This window comes from Rattus norvegicus, chromosome 1 (assembly GCF_036323735.1).
Source record: "Rattus norvegicus strain BN/NHsdMcwi chromosome 1, GRCr8, whole genome shotgun sequence".
Lineage (NCBI taxonomy): Eukaryota > Metazoa > Chordata > Mammalia > Rodentia > Muridae > Rattus > Rattus norvegicus.
In genome coordinates this window covers 16,993,747-17,008,879 of record NC_086019.1, presented here as the reverse complement: position 1 = coordinate 17,008,879, position 15,133 = coordinate 16,993,747, and the positions used below count along the sequence as shown (strand labels likewise).

Sequence of the window (15,133 nt, the reverse complement as noted above, 5' to 3'; positions counted from 1 at the left end):
TGCGCATATATGCAAAACACATGTACATATGCATGCACACACACATTCATACACATGTATGCACACATACACCAAAAAATAAATAATAGTAATAAAGGGAGAAGCAACTGAGAAAGACACCCATTATTGGTTTCTGAATTCCCACTGCATACACATATACGTGCATATATATATATATATATATATATATATATATATACATACATATATATATATATATCCACATGCACACACAGAAACATACCACACATACAAAAAAACAAACTCTTAAGTCAAAGTGAATTAGCCATTCACATTCTCCTCAGAGCTCAGAGAGTGGAAATCTGAATGAATCAGGCTTTAAGACCCTTCTTCCCATGTGAGCTGAGTGCTTTAGCAAGAACCCTTTCTGTGTGAGACCTTAACCTTCATCCACAACAGCTAAAAATCCATGGCCTAGTCCCTAGGCCTAAAATCCTAGAGTCCTGCTGTCCCCTAGTGGCCAGATGATAGTGTTTCTCCACTCTCTCCTTCAAACCACATTTCAGTCCTGAGGTCATGAAACCACAGTCCCTTCGAGTGTCAGCTGCGGTTAGCTGCTCCAGAAGGGTTTCAGTGCATCCAGAATGATCACGGCTTTATCTAATCACATTACGCATACGACCTTTATGCAAATCAAGTGGGCAAACTTCTACTTCCTTCACTTTAGTGAAGGGAATGTTTTTGCTCCACATCTTAAGACATTGATTCCATCCACACATAAAGCTGGCCTTTCTTTTCCCGGAAGTGCTTCCATTAAAACCAAACACAACTTGACCTCTTTTCCTCAAGGAACTCCACCCTTGACACCCAGTTACTCATGGCTCTGCAGGGACCCAACGCAGGCCATTGCCTTCACAGGGTGGCAGGTCTCAAGGCGTAATGCCTTGTCACTGGGGAGGAAGGGGGCATCTGTGAAAAATCAACTGAAAATGCAGAAAGGGAGAGTATGTTAGATGCATTCTTCTGACACTCGTGGAGGGTGGCATCTAATCCACAGCCCCACAGAGACAGCCTTAAGGTCAGGAGACAGTGCAGCTACGAAGAGTTACATGGAAAGCACATGCACCAGATAGGTATGTTGGATTGGTTAGTTTACAAATAAGCCATCCTTTTCCAAATCCCCTTCAGTATTCTTAGGCTGTCTTCATAATTAAACTGATTCACCCCCAAATCCTTATGTGGTAAATTAGGAGGAGTGTTTAAAAACTAGAACCCTTGGTGGGCATAATGGCATATGCCTTTAATCCCAGCACTAGGGAGGAAGAGATAGGCAGATCTCTGTAAGTTCAGGGCCAGCCTGGTCTACATAGTAACTTCCAAGACTGCCAGAGTTACTAGTGAGAACTTACCTTAGGAGGAGGGGGGGAAGGAGGAGGAAGAAGAGGAGGAAGAAGAGGAGGAAGGAGGACGAGGAGGGTGAGGAGGAGAGAAGAAGGAGGAGGAAAGAAAAAAGGAGGGCTGGAGAGGTGGCTTAGCAGTTAAGAGCACTGACTGCTCTTCCAAAGGTCCTGAGTTCAAATCCCAGCTCACAACCACCTGTAATGGGATCTGATGCCTTCTTCTGGTGTGTCTGAAGACAGCAACATAAATAAATGTTGAAAAAAGAAAAGCTACATAGTTAAGGAATATTTTTTAAAAAGAGAAGAAGAAAGGAACAGAGGCCAAGGCAAAGGGCAGCTGGGAGTTACTGGGAGAGAAGACGCAACAGCAGACGTGCCGTCTCAGCACCCCGTAGCCGGTCCCTGATTTACACTTCAGTCGTGAAGTTTTACAGTGGGGTTCCTAATTCTGAGACTCTAGATAGAAAGAATCTTGCCAAGTTGCTGCTTATAACATTTTAAATCACATATTCCCCAAATTAAAAACAAAACAAAACAAAAACAAAAACAAAAAAGCCTTTATCCTATTAAGCACCCGGCCTAGACCGGCACAGATTTCAGAGTTTGTCCTGTTTGTTATGAGAACGCACGCATTTTGCCTCACCGCATGTCTGGTTTTTCAGCTTAGGAATATGTAGTAGAAAGGGAACTCCCATGGCTACCACATCAGAATCACGGCAAGGAGAAACAGGAGGTGATTAATGAACAACACGGTTTCTGTTACACAGCGGCCGGCTATCACAGGTTCAGGTTGGGCCGTGTCACGAGGCAGATCAGACTAAATCAGAGAATCCTGAACAGATAATTCTAATGGCCCACAAGCTCTAGTCCCCCCACCACACACACCCATCTCTCCACTGGGTCCTATACAATGTAGCTGTTTTCCCTCTTCTGCCTCCCCCTGACTTAAGCATCTCCTCTAGTCTTGTGTCCTCTGTTTCTACTGCATTGACTAATAGAGAACCCCGGGTAACCTTTCATCTTTCTTTAGTTTTGATAATTCCATACATGTATGGAATAAAATATGATCATATCTATCCCTACATCCCCCTCCAGCTCTCTCCATAGCTCCCCAACACACACATGCACACACACACACATGCACACACACACATGCACACATGCACACACATGCACACGCATGCACATGCATGCACACACCTGCACGCACACACACATACACACATGCACACACATGCACACACACATGCACACATACATGCACACACACATACACACATGCACACATGCACCCACACATGCACACACATGCACACATACATGCACACACACATGCACACATGCACACATGCACACATGCACACACACATGCACACACATATGCACGCATGCACACACACACGCACACACATGCACACACACACATGCACACACATGCACACACACACATGCACATACACACACCCCAACTTCATGTCATCTCCTACTTTGTGACCCAAGTCCAATTAGCACTGCCTCTTGTGATGTGGAGCCATTCACCGGAGCATGAGAAACCCACTGGTGGTGACATCGTTAATAAAAAATTATTATCCTTGTCCCAGCAACTATCCACTGCCAAAGGCAACGCCATATCTGAATAGGGTCTAAGTGTAGTCTAGCCCAGCTCTGCAGGAATCTTAGCTGGCTTGACTTAGCTGTATGGTCTTGTGAGGGTATCCATGGCTGCTCTGAGTTCCAGAGAATGGCGGCCATGTCATGTCCAGAAGGCAACATCCCTAAGTGCTCCTCCCCATCCTTGGCCTCTTACGTTATTTTTGTCTTCTATCCCACAATGCTCCCTGAGCCTTTGGGCTAATACAGATTTCTTGTTTAATACCAAGTACTTTGGTCTCCTGCCCTTAGCTCTTGGACTAATTGTGCCTTTCTCTACTGATCGCTGTCCACTGCAGAAGGAAGCTACTCTATGGCTCTAGACACAAACAGCGTGAACAGTGAGCGGAATAATGCATTCTACCCTAGGGCCTGTGACCTCTGTGACCTCTGTGACCTCTGTAGCCATAAACTTCTGATTAGGACGCAACACCAGATAGGAAATCCTCTCCTGTAGAACAGGCCTCAAATCCAATCAGAAAGCAACGTGTTAACTCGGACATGCGCACTGCTGGGTCAGTAAGGTGCATCATGACGGGCCGGTCGTTGCAGCATTCAGGGTGCAGCACTGGTTGAAGACCTCGTCTCATTTCTCTGAAGCAGCCTGCATGACACCTTCTGGCACAATGAAAGCTAGTGATCAAGGAGGAAGCTTCCCAGTCAGTGTGCGACTTACTCATTGTGTGGTGTCTTCAGCAACAGGGTCCCACGATGTGCTCGTGGCGGGTAACCGTGGGCAACGGCAGTAGCTTACATTGTTTTGGACCTCTGGGGCAGAATCCCAGACCTTGTGCTGCAGTTTTCAATTAATGATCCATGTTTTCTGAGAGAGGCGGTGCCCACCGATGCAGGACGATTCTACCCAAACTATTTTTTTTCCGAGTTGTATTTTGAAATTAGAACACTGACGAGTGGGTTCCCGTGAGACTTTTTCCCACACCCTTAGTTCTGGGTGAGCCATCCAGTCTTTCCCTCTTTGCTTCATCTCCCCAAGAGATGGCTCAGCGGTTAAAGTCCGCATTCCTCTGCCTCTCGGTTTCTTTGCCCAATCCAAAATGAGATATTCCTGAGCGCGAGTCCTAGTTTGGTCTGATTTTCTGTGGAAGTAATTCACATTTGCCCAAGAGGAAGCTGCACCCCCCCCTCCTCCTTCCATGCCCATGCCTCACCTCTCTCCTGCATTTATAAAAGAGAGGAAATCAAATGAATCTTGGGTTGATAAAATCTATAGGAAGACAAAGAGAAGCCTCCTTCAACCTGTGTGTCTCCTATAAGACCACCGTTCCTCCCTTCCCCTCCCACAATGCCGGAAAAGGACAGTGAGCTCATCCTTGAAGTGTCTGTCAGCACACTGTGGGAGGGAACGGTTTCCGAAGCCTGTCTGATACGTAGTCAGACTTTAAAGTCATTTTCTTATCCAGAGCATAGACAGTACAAATACAGGGGTGACTCCGGGGTAATGTCAAGGGGAAGTAGGTGTTGGATCTGTAACTTGTCTACTTAGGAAGGAACCCCTTCTAAAATTCATGCTTTGAATTACAGTAGTTTTTTCAAACGTCAAATATCTAATCTCTTCCGGTGTAAAGCGGTGAAAACTTAAGAATAGCAGGTGCAAAGGGGAATCCTCAGGGCTGAGTCAACACATATTAGCCGGGCCAGGTGACAAAACCACTGACCTTTCCTGAGCCTGGGTCTCAAAGACACGGCTCAAGATATAAGTCACATTTCACATAAGATACTTCAGAAATGTCCGATAACCATTTACACTGCTGCCTCCTTCTCCCTTCTCCCTAGCATCCCCATAGGCCAAATGTCTGCCGTTTGTCCAATAATACCATTGGATCAAGTCTTATAATTCACATGTTTATAAATATAAAGGGCTAGTTGCTGGGGAAAATGTCATAACAAAAAAATCCGGTTTTTTTTTTTTTTGCTTCCATTTCAAGGAAGCACAAATTCAAGTTTGTAATAATTCTAATAATTCCACACTGTGCAGAAAGTTATCTTTGTTTGCTGTGGAAAACACATTAACAGTAAGACAGGGTTGGGTGGCAATGAGTGAGTGATGACTAAGAGAACAGATACTGTATCTGGCCATGAGTATAGAGTCCTGTAACCTCAGCACTCTAGAGGCTGAGACGGGAGGGCCAAGACAAGTTCAAGACAGCCAGGGCTGCGTAATGCGACCCTGTCAGGAACGGGGATGGAGGAAACTGGGAAGTCTAACATCAAGCAGTCATCATCTATAATCAGGCATTATAAGGCAGGGTTTCTTCTCAGGTAAAAACATATCATTAAAGGAGCCAGGCATGCTCTCAGTTGTGGAGCATTTAACTCGCATGCGCCAAGTTCTGGGTTCAATTCCTAACTAGCACTGCTTTTAAAGCTCTGTGTTGACAACGAAGGTTTAGAGGTGGTCGTGGTGGGACAATGTCTATAATCTGAGAGGCTAAGGAAAGACGCTAGCCTAGGCTATGTAGCAAGACCTCGTCTCAAAAAAAAAGTAAAAACACCACACACACGCACACGCACGCACGCATGCGCAATAAAATGACTTCGCTTAAAACGTGGTTGCCTGACGTCATTGATGGTAAGACAATACTATAAAATAATAATCTCGAAAAAGTATCGCACCAGGTAGCCTGAGTGAGTTCGTTATGATCTGAATCTGCGGTGGTCATCTGCATTTATTTCCTCCCCTCTCCACCTGCCTTCCCTAGTTCCACTCACTTTTTTCTTTTCTGCTGGTCTCTCTCTGCAAATAAAAACTGCTGAAGTCCATTACTGCAGTCAGGAGCTTTAACCATTTAACTAGTGTTAAGCCGTTTACCACAAGAGTTCTGAGGGTCTGGTTAGTACTCGGCTCCTTTTCCCGAACGCAGAGGCGGAAGTACGAGGATTTTAAGTGGGAGCCACAAAACAAGGGTAGTGAGTCCATCTTGTTTGTCCACCCATGCCTGGCCGGGTGCACTGTGGGTCTCAGCCGTGCTTGTGAAGGAGGTGGCTCTGACCCCCGTGCGGTGACCTGCCCTGTGACCTTGCCTGTTGTAGGTTTCATGACTTACATCGTGGAGCCACTGTTCCGGGAGTGGGCCCGGTTCACTGGGAACAGCACCCTGTCGGAGAGCATGCTAAACCATCTCGCGCACAACAAAGCCCAGTGGAAGAGCCTGCTGTCCAATCAGCACAGACGCAGGGGCAGCGGCCAGGACCCAGCGGGCACGGCGCCTGAGACCCTGGAGCAGACAGAAGGCGCCACGCCCTAAGGTAGCGGTCCCCCGGAGCACGGCCATCTGTCCGTCCACAGGAGCACGGCCAACCGTCCAACTGCCCTCGCAACAAGCCCACCGCGCTGGGTTTCGAAATGCCACCTGCCTGCCATTTACCACCTCCCTTCGTTGATCCAAGTGTACAAAAGCCATCGTCACCTCAGCATTAGCTGCCGAAATGGGCAGCTCTATCCTGTCATTTGGAGCTGATTATTCTGGGGCGTCTGCCCCCACCGAAAAGACTGGAAGTAAGAAAGGGGTGCCTCTGCCGTGCCCGCCTCTGGCCCTTGGTCAGGCTGACTGGCAGTGACTCCAGTCCAGAGCATTTTAGAGCTCACCCTTGGACGGCTGACCTGCATGACACCAGCATACTTAGAACTCCAAGATTGGTCTTACGTGCCAGAGCACAAACGAAGAGTGTGAGAGAAAGTACCTTCTATTTTAATAATAATTATTATTATAAAATAATAAATCTTTTTAACTTTTATACTTCGTGCGCCAGACATGGGTCTAAAACTTTGGACTAAGAATACTCAGCGTACCCAAGCCTAAGAGGGGGTTCCTTTTGCTATTGACTCTGCCACATTGGGTCAGAGATGTGGCACGTTTTCGGTTTAGGAAACCGAGCGTCCCCCCCCATCTGGTGGAAGGTGCTGTACAGCTCGTCCCTTTGCACCGCTAGCCAATCTGTCTTTTACGGATTCCGTGACCTGTTTATATCCACAAGTGTACATTCTCTGTAAATACCGAACGCTACTGATTCCCATGCCAAAATACACGAGTATTATGGGATTGCTACCTGTATACACGACGGCACTGTGAACAGAATACTGTTAGTTTTCATACAAGAGAATGCATTTGTAAATATGGTATAGAGTTTATTAATATACTGTTGTTTGCAGATAAAGGCCTTAACTTTAAACATTTTTCTCCTCTTCCCAAAGCCACCCAACCTAAATCCTTACAGATGTCTTTCTGAACTGTCCGCCCCCGATGACTATCTCTGCTTTCCTGCTGCGGCCACAAGCCAAAACTGAGTACCATCTTGAAGGATACTTTTTTTTTTTTTTTTTTTTTTGGAAACCTCTCATGCATGGAGACCATAGTTTTTAATCTATGGCACCAATATGGTTTCCTCAGGCTAATGATACCCTTCCAGCAAGATGTAAGTCATGTTCCAGTGCAGCAATGTTGCACACAGTTCTAGCAACCTGGCTGGTAGGTGTGTGTTTACGTGACTCCCGTTATGGAACACGGGGCACATCAGCCTCTCGGAAGACATAGCGGGTCTCAAAAGCCTCGTACAACCCTGTCACCTAGCCATCAGAGAACTCCCTGCCCCCACGCCATGCATTTGTCTGGTATGGCTACAATACCAAAGTCCCTTTGGTCCGTGGTCGGTTTGGTTGGTGTGCGTTTCTTTGGTGTTGATAGTAACTGGATTATTTCCTTTTTTTTTTCCTATAGTTTCATGTGAATGACTGCCCAACTGTTTAGCTGAATTTAATATTATTTAAGTAAAGAAACCGTTTCAGTGCTGTAAGAGATGTTAGCTTTCTAGCAGGTTCGTTATGGCTGCAGCTAGCTGAGTCGGCTTGGAATTGCTGCCATCCGGCTGCAGATACTTGGCTTGTAAAATGCAGCGTGGACAGCGTTCTTACTCAGCCCAACTGTGCATTGAGCCTTTTCTTTATGAGTGATTGATGTTATATGGAAACTACCAATGCTCCTCTCTCTACCTTAACGTGTAGTGGGAGAGGAAGCATCTTTGCTATCTCAAGCTGAGGGCGACAGCCAGCTCTTACTTCCTAAGTGTAACTAATGTGGGGCTCTCTGTGTCTCCTAATAACACAAGTGAAACGTTAAAAACTTGCCTGGCCTGGAATAGGTTCCTACAGAGAGATCGGGGCTTACAGAGCTAAGGTCGTGGAGGGGATAGGAACGTTGATTCTGTTTTCACTAGTACAAGCAAGATTGTCAGATGGGACTAAGGAAACTCTGAAGAATTTGTGAAGTGGGTAGATGGCGCTGACGTCACTGATATGGGTGAGAAGGGGAGTTGGGGACACTGACTTCTGTTTTCTGAAGCAGCTATGGGCTGACGTACATTTCTTCATTGCTATGATATTCTGAAGCTCTGAGCTTGAGCAAGGCCTCAACTGAGAATACAGCGGATAGAGTTCCACTTTTAAAACCTCTCTTCTTTCGGATTGTAGCCGTCTGTTCTTATGCATCTGAGATGGAAACAAGGAGACCAATGGCTCAGGATGACAAAATAGAGACAGTAAAGAAAACATTGTTTTTAGCCAATGAAGTCTCCACCTGGAGATTAGGAAGTAGATTCTGCTTAAGTTATAATTACATTGTAATTGAATTAGGATAAGGGGGAAGGTTTTCAGCATGTTGCTATTGAGTCTTAAAGAGGAGTCAAGAAATAAAAACTACCAAACATCCAATGGCTAAAACACTAGTACAATGAAAATCAGAAATGGAGCCTGACACATGAGGTAGACAGATCTGCATTTTTCTACCGTCTAGAAACTTCTTAGCTCCTCATTTGTTGAGAAAGACTTAACTGTGAAAGCTCTTCTTCTTTGCCTGCTAATGGCTCTCTTGGAATAATTTAATACGAGTTATCCAATTAGAAGTGGAGACATGGCCCCTGACCATGTCAATATGTTTTAAAGTTTTTAAAGTCTTAGTCTGCTAGCCCACCTCGCTGGGGGCTCATCAACTGGTGGCTTAGAAAGGAAGGATTCAAAGAATTACTTTCTTAGTAAGACATCAAGATCTGAGAGAGAGAGAGAGAGAGAGAGAGAGAGAGAGAGAGAGAGAGAGGGGAACATGAATACATCATTGCCAGACCTGATGATCAAAGCTGACTTTTCTTTGCAGTTGTCCAATCCACAGTCAGACCTGATGCCTGAAACCTGCCAACCCCTACTTCTCTGCTGTTAGGTTAAGTAACAACTAGTTGTTTCTCCCCCTCCCTGCTTACAGCTTCCCTCACAGGGCCTTAGAGCTCATCCGCAACCTGCCTTCAAATAGTCCTTCCTGCAAAACACAGAGCTGTGTGGCCCTTCGTGTTGAGTCAGATACGCTCACTGACAGTGACTTGGCTATGAGCTTGTATTCCTCGTGCTTTGCTCTTTGAAGACTGTAAAATTGTGTCCTCTTGTGTACACATGTAAAGTTTGGGGGGGGGGGAACCTTGTGAGTTTTGCTCAAAATGTGGCCTAAATATTCATTGGCATGTCTATCCAGATGAACATTTAAAAATAAAGATAATTTCTTTAAAATATCACAATTATAAAAATATCCTGATTCTCTCCAAGTAACACGTCGCCAGCCAACCAGATGGGAATGTTCCTGACAGGAAATACTCAAAGAGCAGAGCTGTAGGTATGGTTGTGGTGACTCCTTCCCCGCCCAGGAGAAACGTCTCTCTGGAGAAGACACCACTTGTTCCTCATTTACAACCAAGTGAGGGGAGCAGGCTGCCCTCTGGTTCTACATTTTGCCAGAATCCTCTATTTTTATGATTCACATTTCTTGGGCATGCACATGGATGCAGATAAGGTAAAGATTAGCCTTGTGTATTCTCCGTATCCATTTTATTAAGATTGGTGTCAGCATCCCACTGGTTCCTGAATGCCTCCCATGTGGAAGTGGGGCTCCTTTCAGCTGTGGGCGCTCTACAGCCTAAAGTCAAGGTCAAGTCAAAGAGAGAGCACGGTGGAGAGCGGACGTGACTCTGGGCAAGTATGGAGACCTTGCTGAAGCTCTCAAGTAGCAAACCTAAGCCATTAAAGTGCAGTTCAATACCACACAGGACCCAAAGGAGTGAGCCTCTCCAGTAGAGTCTGACTTGTGGCAAAGGGTGGTGTCACCCGGGAGTGCTCCCTTTTACTTTTGTCTCACTTTTTGTTGTTGTTGTTGTTTTTGGGGGGAAGAGTTGTTTTTTGTTTTTTTTTAAGACAGAGCCTCACTGTGGACCAGTCTGGTCTCAAACTCACAGAAATCTAACTGTTCTCACAACACCTCCACAGAGAGAAGATTCTTGCTTCCAGGGGAATGCTGCGGACCCTCAAACACTCGAGTAATGGCTAAATAAGAGGCTTCTTAGCCAAAACAGTCCTTGATGGAGCTCTTTGTTCTCAATTAAGCCAGAGAAACAGTTGGGGGAGACGGGGAATAAGTTTAAACCAGCATGGATTGAAAATTACCCTGTCTGCATTATCTAAGCAAATGATGTGTCATTGATTCAATTAACTAAAGTGCCTCGAATTCTAATATAGTGGGCGCTGGTTTAATCTTCGGTATTTCCCCCGTTTAGGGGAGTGGCACGGTAGAGTTTTAAAGGTGTGGCCCTTAAAACCAGGCACTAGACCTTCACATCCTTCATCGTCACTGCGGGTTTAAACCCTATGCAGACAGTTTAGTCTGTCTCCTCCTGCATAACACAGTAATAACACCCACATCCTGGGGTGGCTGTCAGATCAAAATTAAGTACTTTCCATAAGAGATAGAATGTGGTTTCCAACAGAAAGGGGTTCAATATCGTGTGGGTCTGGAATGGCCCTGAAGGCTCAGTCCTCAGGCTGGAGATAGTGGACACAGTGGAAACTTTACGGTAGGATGTCGGGTGAGTAGAGATACCATTAAAGGAGACAATGGGTCCTAGCCTATATGTTCTCCTCTGTGTCCTGGACGCCATGAATTAGCAGCTTCCTCTGTCATGTCTGTGCACCCAGACGCACTCACTGCCTTGCCATGACCCCCAAAGCATCAGGCTAACCAAAACTGACGTCTCTAAAACCACGAGTGATGTGGTCTGTCTCCGTAATTTGATTTTCTGATATTTTTGTCATAATGACAGAAAGCTGAAAAAAATATAGGGATGTTTAAGGAATGTAAATTTGTATATTATCCAATGGGGGAGCTATAATGTCAATGCCGAGGTGTCTGTCTGTCGGATCAATTTCTGTGCAGCTCAAAGCACGAATCCCATTCATAAGCACCAATCATGATTATATCTACAACTAACCAGGCTGGTCATTATACAGTCTTTATATTAAGAATGAAATACTATAAAGTAATTAACGGAAGATCGTGCTTTGGGTACCAAGAGTACATTGATGAGACCAGGGACAAAACAAGACCTTCTCTTCTGGTTTTAGTGTAAATATTCCTTGAGCCGCCACAGATAACGTGTCTGGCTAGTCTGATACTTTTCTAGAGTTGAGAAGAATTCAACCCTGGCTACAGAGAAAGTTTAGTTAAATAAGCAAAACTTGATAGCCTGCCAAGTGTTCAGGAATTCCGCTTAAATCCTACAAGCCTTCTAAGTCCATCCGTGGACACAGATATGGTTTCCGATGGCCCTGCCTCTTGTAAATTCATCAGATCCTCTGTAGCTATTAAAACAACAAAAGGCTCCCGGGGAGTCTAAGGTATATGGAAAATAGGTTGTGTGGCGAAACTACTGTTTCCCAAGTTATACAGCAATGCCCATGCTAAAGAATTTGTGATAGTGTTCTGGAAAAAGAATGGCTCCCCTCTCAAGGAAGTTGGGAAAAGAATGCATCAGGATTTCTCTCCTACCTGCTTTTCAGAACTCTCCCAAGCTATAGACCTCACCCAGTGACATCGCTTCTGTGGCTCTAGTTGGGGACTGAAATCAGGAAGCTTCTCTTAGCTGCCCCCACCACAGTCACTCCATTTGTCTAGGCAGGAATCTAAACAGAAGGTTGGAACAGAAACCTCAGAAGAATGCTATTGCTGCTTCACTCGCTCACAGACTTACGCTTGGCTTGGCTAGCTCTCTCATCTAACCCAGGATCTATATGAGTGGTGCTGCCCACAGTGTACAGAACCCCCCCCCACCCCACCTCAACGATAACGACACTGCATGACCCGCATTCCCGTAGGCCAACCTGAGCTAGGAAATTCTTCAAACGAGGTTGCATGTTTTGAGGTGACTCCAGTGTGTCGAATTGACAGCGGGAGCTAACTCGAACGGACACATCAGTATGTGTCTTCCCAAATAGGGATGTAGTAACCTTGTACTTAACGTAACTGGGTCCATGGCCTGACTTTGCCAAGATTAGGGGTATTTCGAAATACCCTGTCCTTGGCTTCTTCACCTTTAAAATAATGGTAAAAAGTGTAACGTGTGTCATAGGACCTTGAAGACTCAAAGAGCTCCCTCATTTAAAGTATTTTGAACAGTACCTCGTATATGGAAAATACCGAGTTCATCAAATGTTAGCAAAACAAACTCCACTTCCACTACTTTCTGGTAAGCTCTTTAGAAACAGAGATAATATCCTTTTATTGTGTGTTCTCCACTGGTACCTCAGAAAGTAGTGAATGACTGTTGAGACGGGTTTTTACTATGTAGTCCGACACTGTGTTGAACACACTGGCCTCCAGCTCACAGAGAGAGAGGAGAGAGAGAGAGAGAGAGAGAGAGAGAGTTCATTCTCCACCTCATGTGCCACCATACCCGGTCCAAATAAATGCTTCCTAAGGAACATATGATTGATAAATTGAAAACGGTTATCAGAATAATGTTGGCGATAAATCCAAACAAATAAAACCCTGTGTCAGGGTCTGAAGAGATCACTCAGTGACTAAGAGTATTCACTGCTCTTGAAAAAAGACCTAGGGGCTGGGGATTTAGCTCAGTGGTAGAGCGCTTACCTAGGAAGCGCAAGGCCCTGGGTTCGGTCCCTAGCTCTGAAAAAAAGAACCAAAAAAAAAAAAAAAAAAGAAAAAAGAAAAAAGACCTAGATAGGGTTCCCAGCACCCACTTGGTTGTTCGTCAGAGGATCTCTTGCCCTTTCCAGCTTCCATGGGCACTACATGCCTATGGTGCACAGACGTACACCTGTAGGCAAAAACACCAATGCATATAAAATAAAAATAAATCCTGGAAAAAATTAGAATACATATAACGCACCCTATTTCTGCCCAATTTGCAGGTGTATGAGCACTTTCATGGTCCTCAAATGAAGTCAAGTGGACTAAGATCTAGAATCCGTTTAGAAAGTTATTTCTTCTTACTTCTCATGGCCATATTTAGTTTGAACCTTTCTCTTTCAAATTCTATCAGCATATATCATTTGCACAGAATAATGGGCTTCTGCATGACGTTCCGTAGCTGCTTGTAGAACACTCAGACCATGTTTTACTTCACCTCAGCCTCTCCTACAGAATTCAACCTCACTGTTCTGTCAGAAGCTTGGTGGGTTGGGTAGTTTGGGTTTGGGTTTTGCCGGGCTTGGGGAGGAGGCAGTGAGGTTGTGGTTTTAAGGACTATTTGTTAAGCTACAAATTTCTATGTGTGCTTCTGTGTCAGCAGCATGATATCTTTGTCATCCTAGCTCTGAAGTGTAACAGGAAATCCGGTCTTGTGATTTCTCCAACATTGCTTATCGTGCCCAGAATCGCGTTTCCAACGGGGTCTTTTGTTCATCCATATGAACAAGGTACTGTCTTTTTCTGATTCTGTAAGGTAGGTCATGGAGATTCTGTCAGGGATCACATGAAATCTATGATTGCCTCTGGACATGTAACTGCACTCACAACATCTTCTAGTGCCTGCCACGGCTTCTTTCCTTAACGTCCTAACGTACTCTTCATACAGGTCTTTCAGCTCCTTACAGAGGCTGATGCCTATGTAGTCTTTGGGACCATAATCAATGGGACTGTTTTTCAGATCTGTTTCTCCATTACTGATACATAAAAACTATTGATTTCTATATATTGATTTAGCACCCTGCTACTTTGTGGGAAGGTATTCTGTTTACAAATCCTCTGATAGAATTAGTCTTTTAAGCATAAGCTCATGTCATTTTAAAATAGAAGTAATTTGACTTCTTCCTTTCCAACTTGTCCCATATCCCCCCACTCTTTTTTTTTCTTTTGTCTTATCAGTCTGGCCCAGCCTTCAAGCAGGATACTGAAGAGGGGACCCCTTTACCCGGCTGCTGGTAGAAGAGGGAAAGCTGAGATGCAGCTCACTGGTGAAGTGTTTGCACAGCACGAGTAAGGCCCAGAGTTCAGTTTCTACTTCAAAAAAAGTGAGAGAACTGAGGGAACATGTTTAGGTTTTGCCATGTGATATAATGTTGGGCACCAGTTTACCATGTAGTGGTGTATGTGTGTGTGTGTGTGTGTGTGTGTGTGTGTGTGTGAGTGTGTGTGTATGTGTGAGTGTGTGTATGTGTGTGAGTGTGAGTGTGTGTGTATGTGTGTGTATGTGTGTGAGTGTGTGTGAGTGTGTGTGTGAGTGTGTGTGTGTGTGTGTGTGTGTGTGTGTGTGTGTGTTTTAAAATATGTTCCTTCTCTCCCAGGTTTCTTTAGGGCTTCATCCATCCAAGGAATGTTGGACTCTGTCAAAGACCTCTTCTGTGCTTATTGTGATTTCTATCCTTTGGTCTAATTATTAAGGGTAGTACATTTATTGCTTTGTATCTGTTGAACCATTCTTGTGTCTTTAGAATTAAAGTAATTTGGTCATGGCATATGATGTCCTTAATGCACTGACCAATTTGATTTTTTCATTAGTTTTTGAGAATTTCTTTCATCTATGTTTATCAGGAAAATTAGTATATATTTTCCCTTTTGTGTTATGTCCTAATCTGGTTTTAATACCAAGGTATTGAGCTGGGTACCAAGGTAAGTTATATATAATTCCTTTTCATGGAATGATTTGAGGCATCAGCTCTTGGTTGAAGGTCTAGTAGAACTCAGAAGCATTTGTCTGGTCCTAAACTTTTCTTTGATTTTTTTTATTTTTATTTTTTATTTTCTTTCATTTTGACTTCTTCTTCTTGTGGTGGTTTT

General features: G+C 44.6%; 1 protein-coding gene across 7 annotated transcripts in view; it reads left to right on the top strand.

The window, feature by feature from the left end:
- Pde7b (phosphodiesterase 7B) overlaps positions 1-14,808 on the top strand; it is a 318,757-nt gene extending 303,949 nt beyond the window's left edge. For 4 of the 7 annotated variants that reach the window (XM_039082864.2, XM_008758591.4, XM_039082890.2 and 1 more), the window contains one exon: positions 6,063-9,584. In XM_039082864.2, coding sequence (XP_038938792.1) covers positions 6,063-6,277 — 215 coding nt within the window. In that variant the 3' untranslated portion in view covers positions 6,278-9,584. 7 annotated transcript variants of the gene reach the window in all.
- Positions 14,809-15,133: the final 325 nt, after the last annotated feature.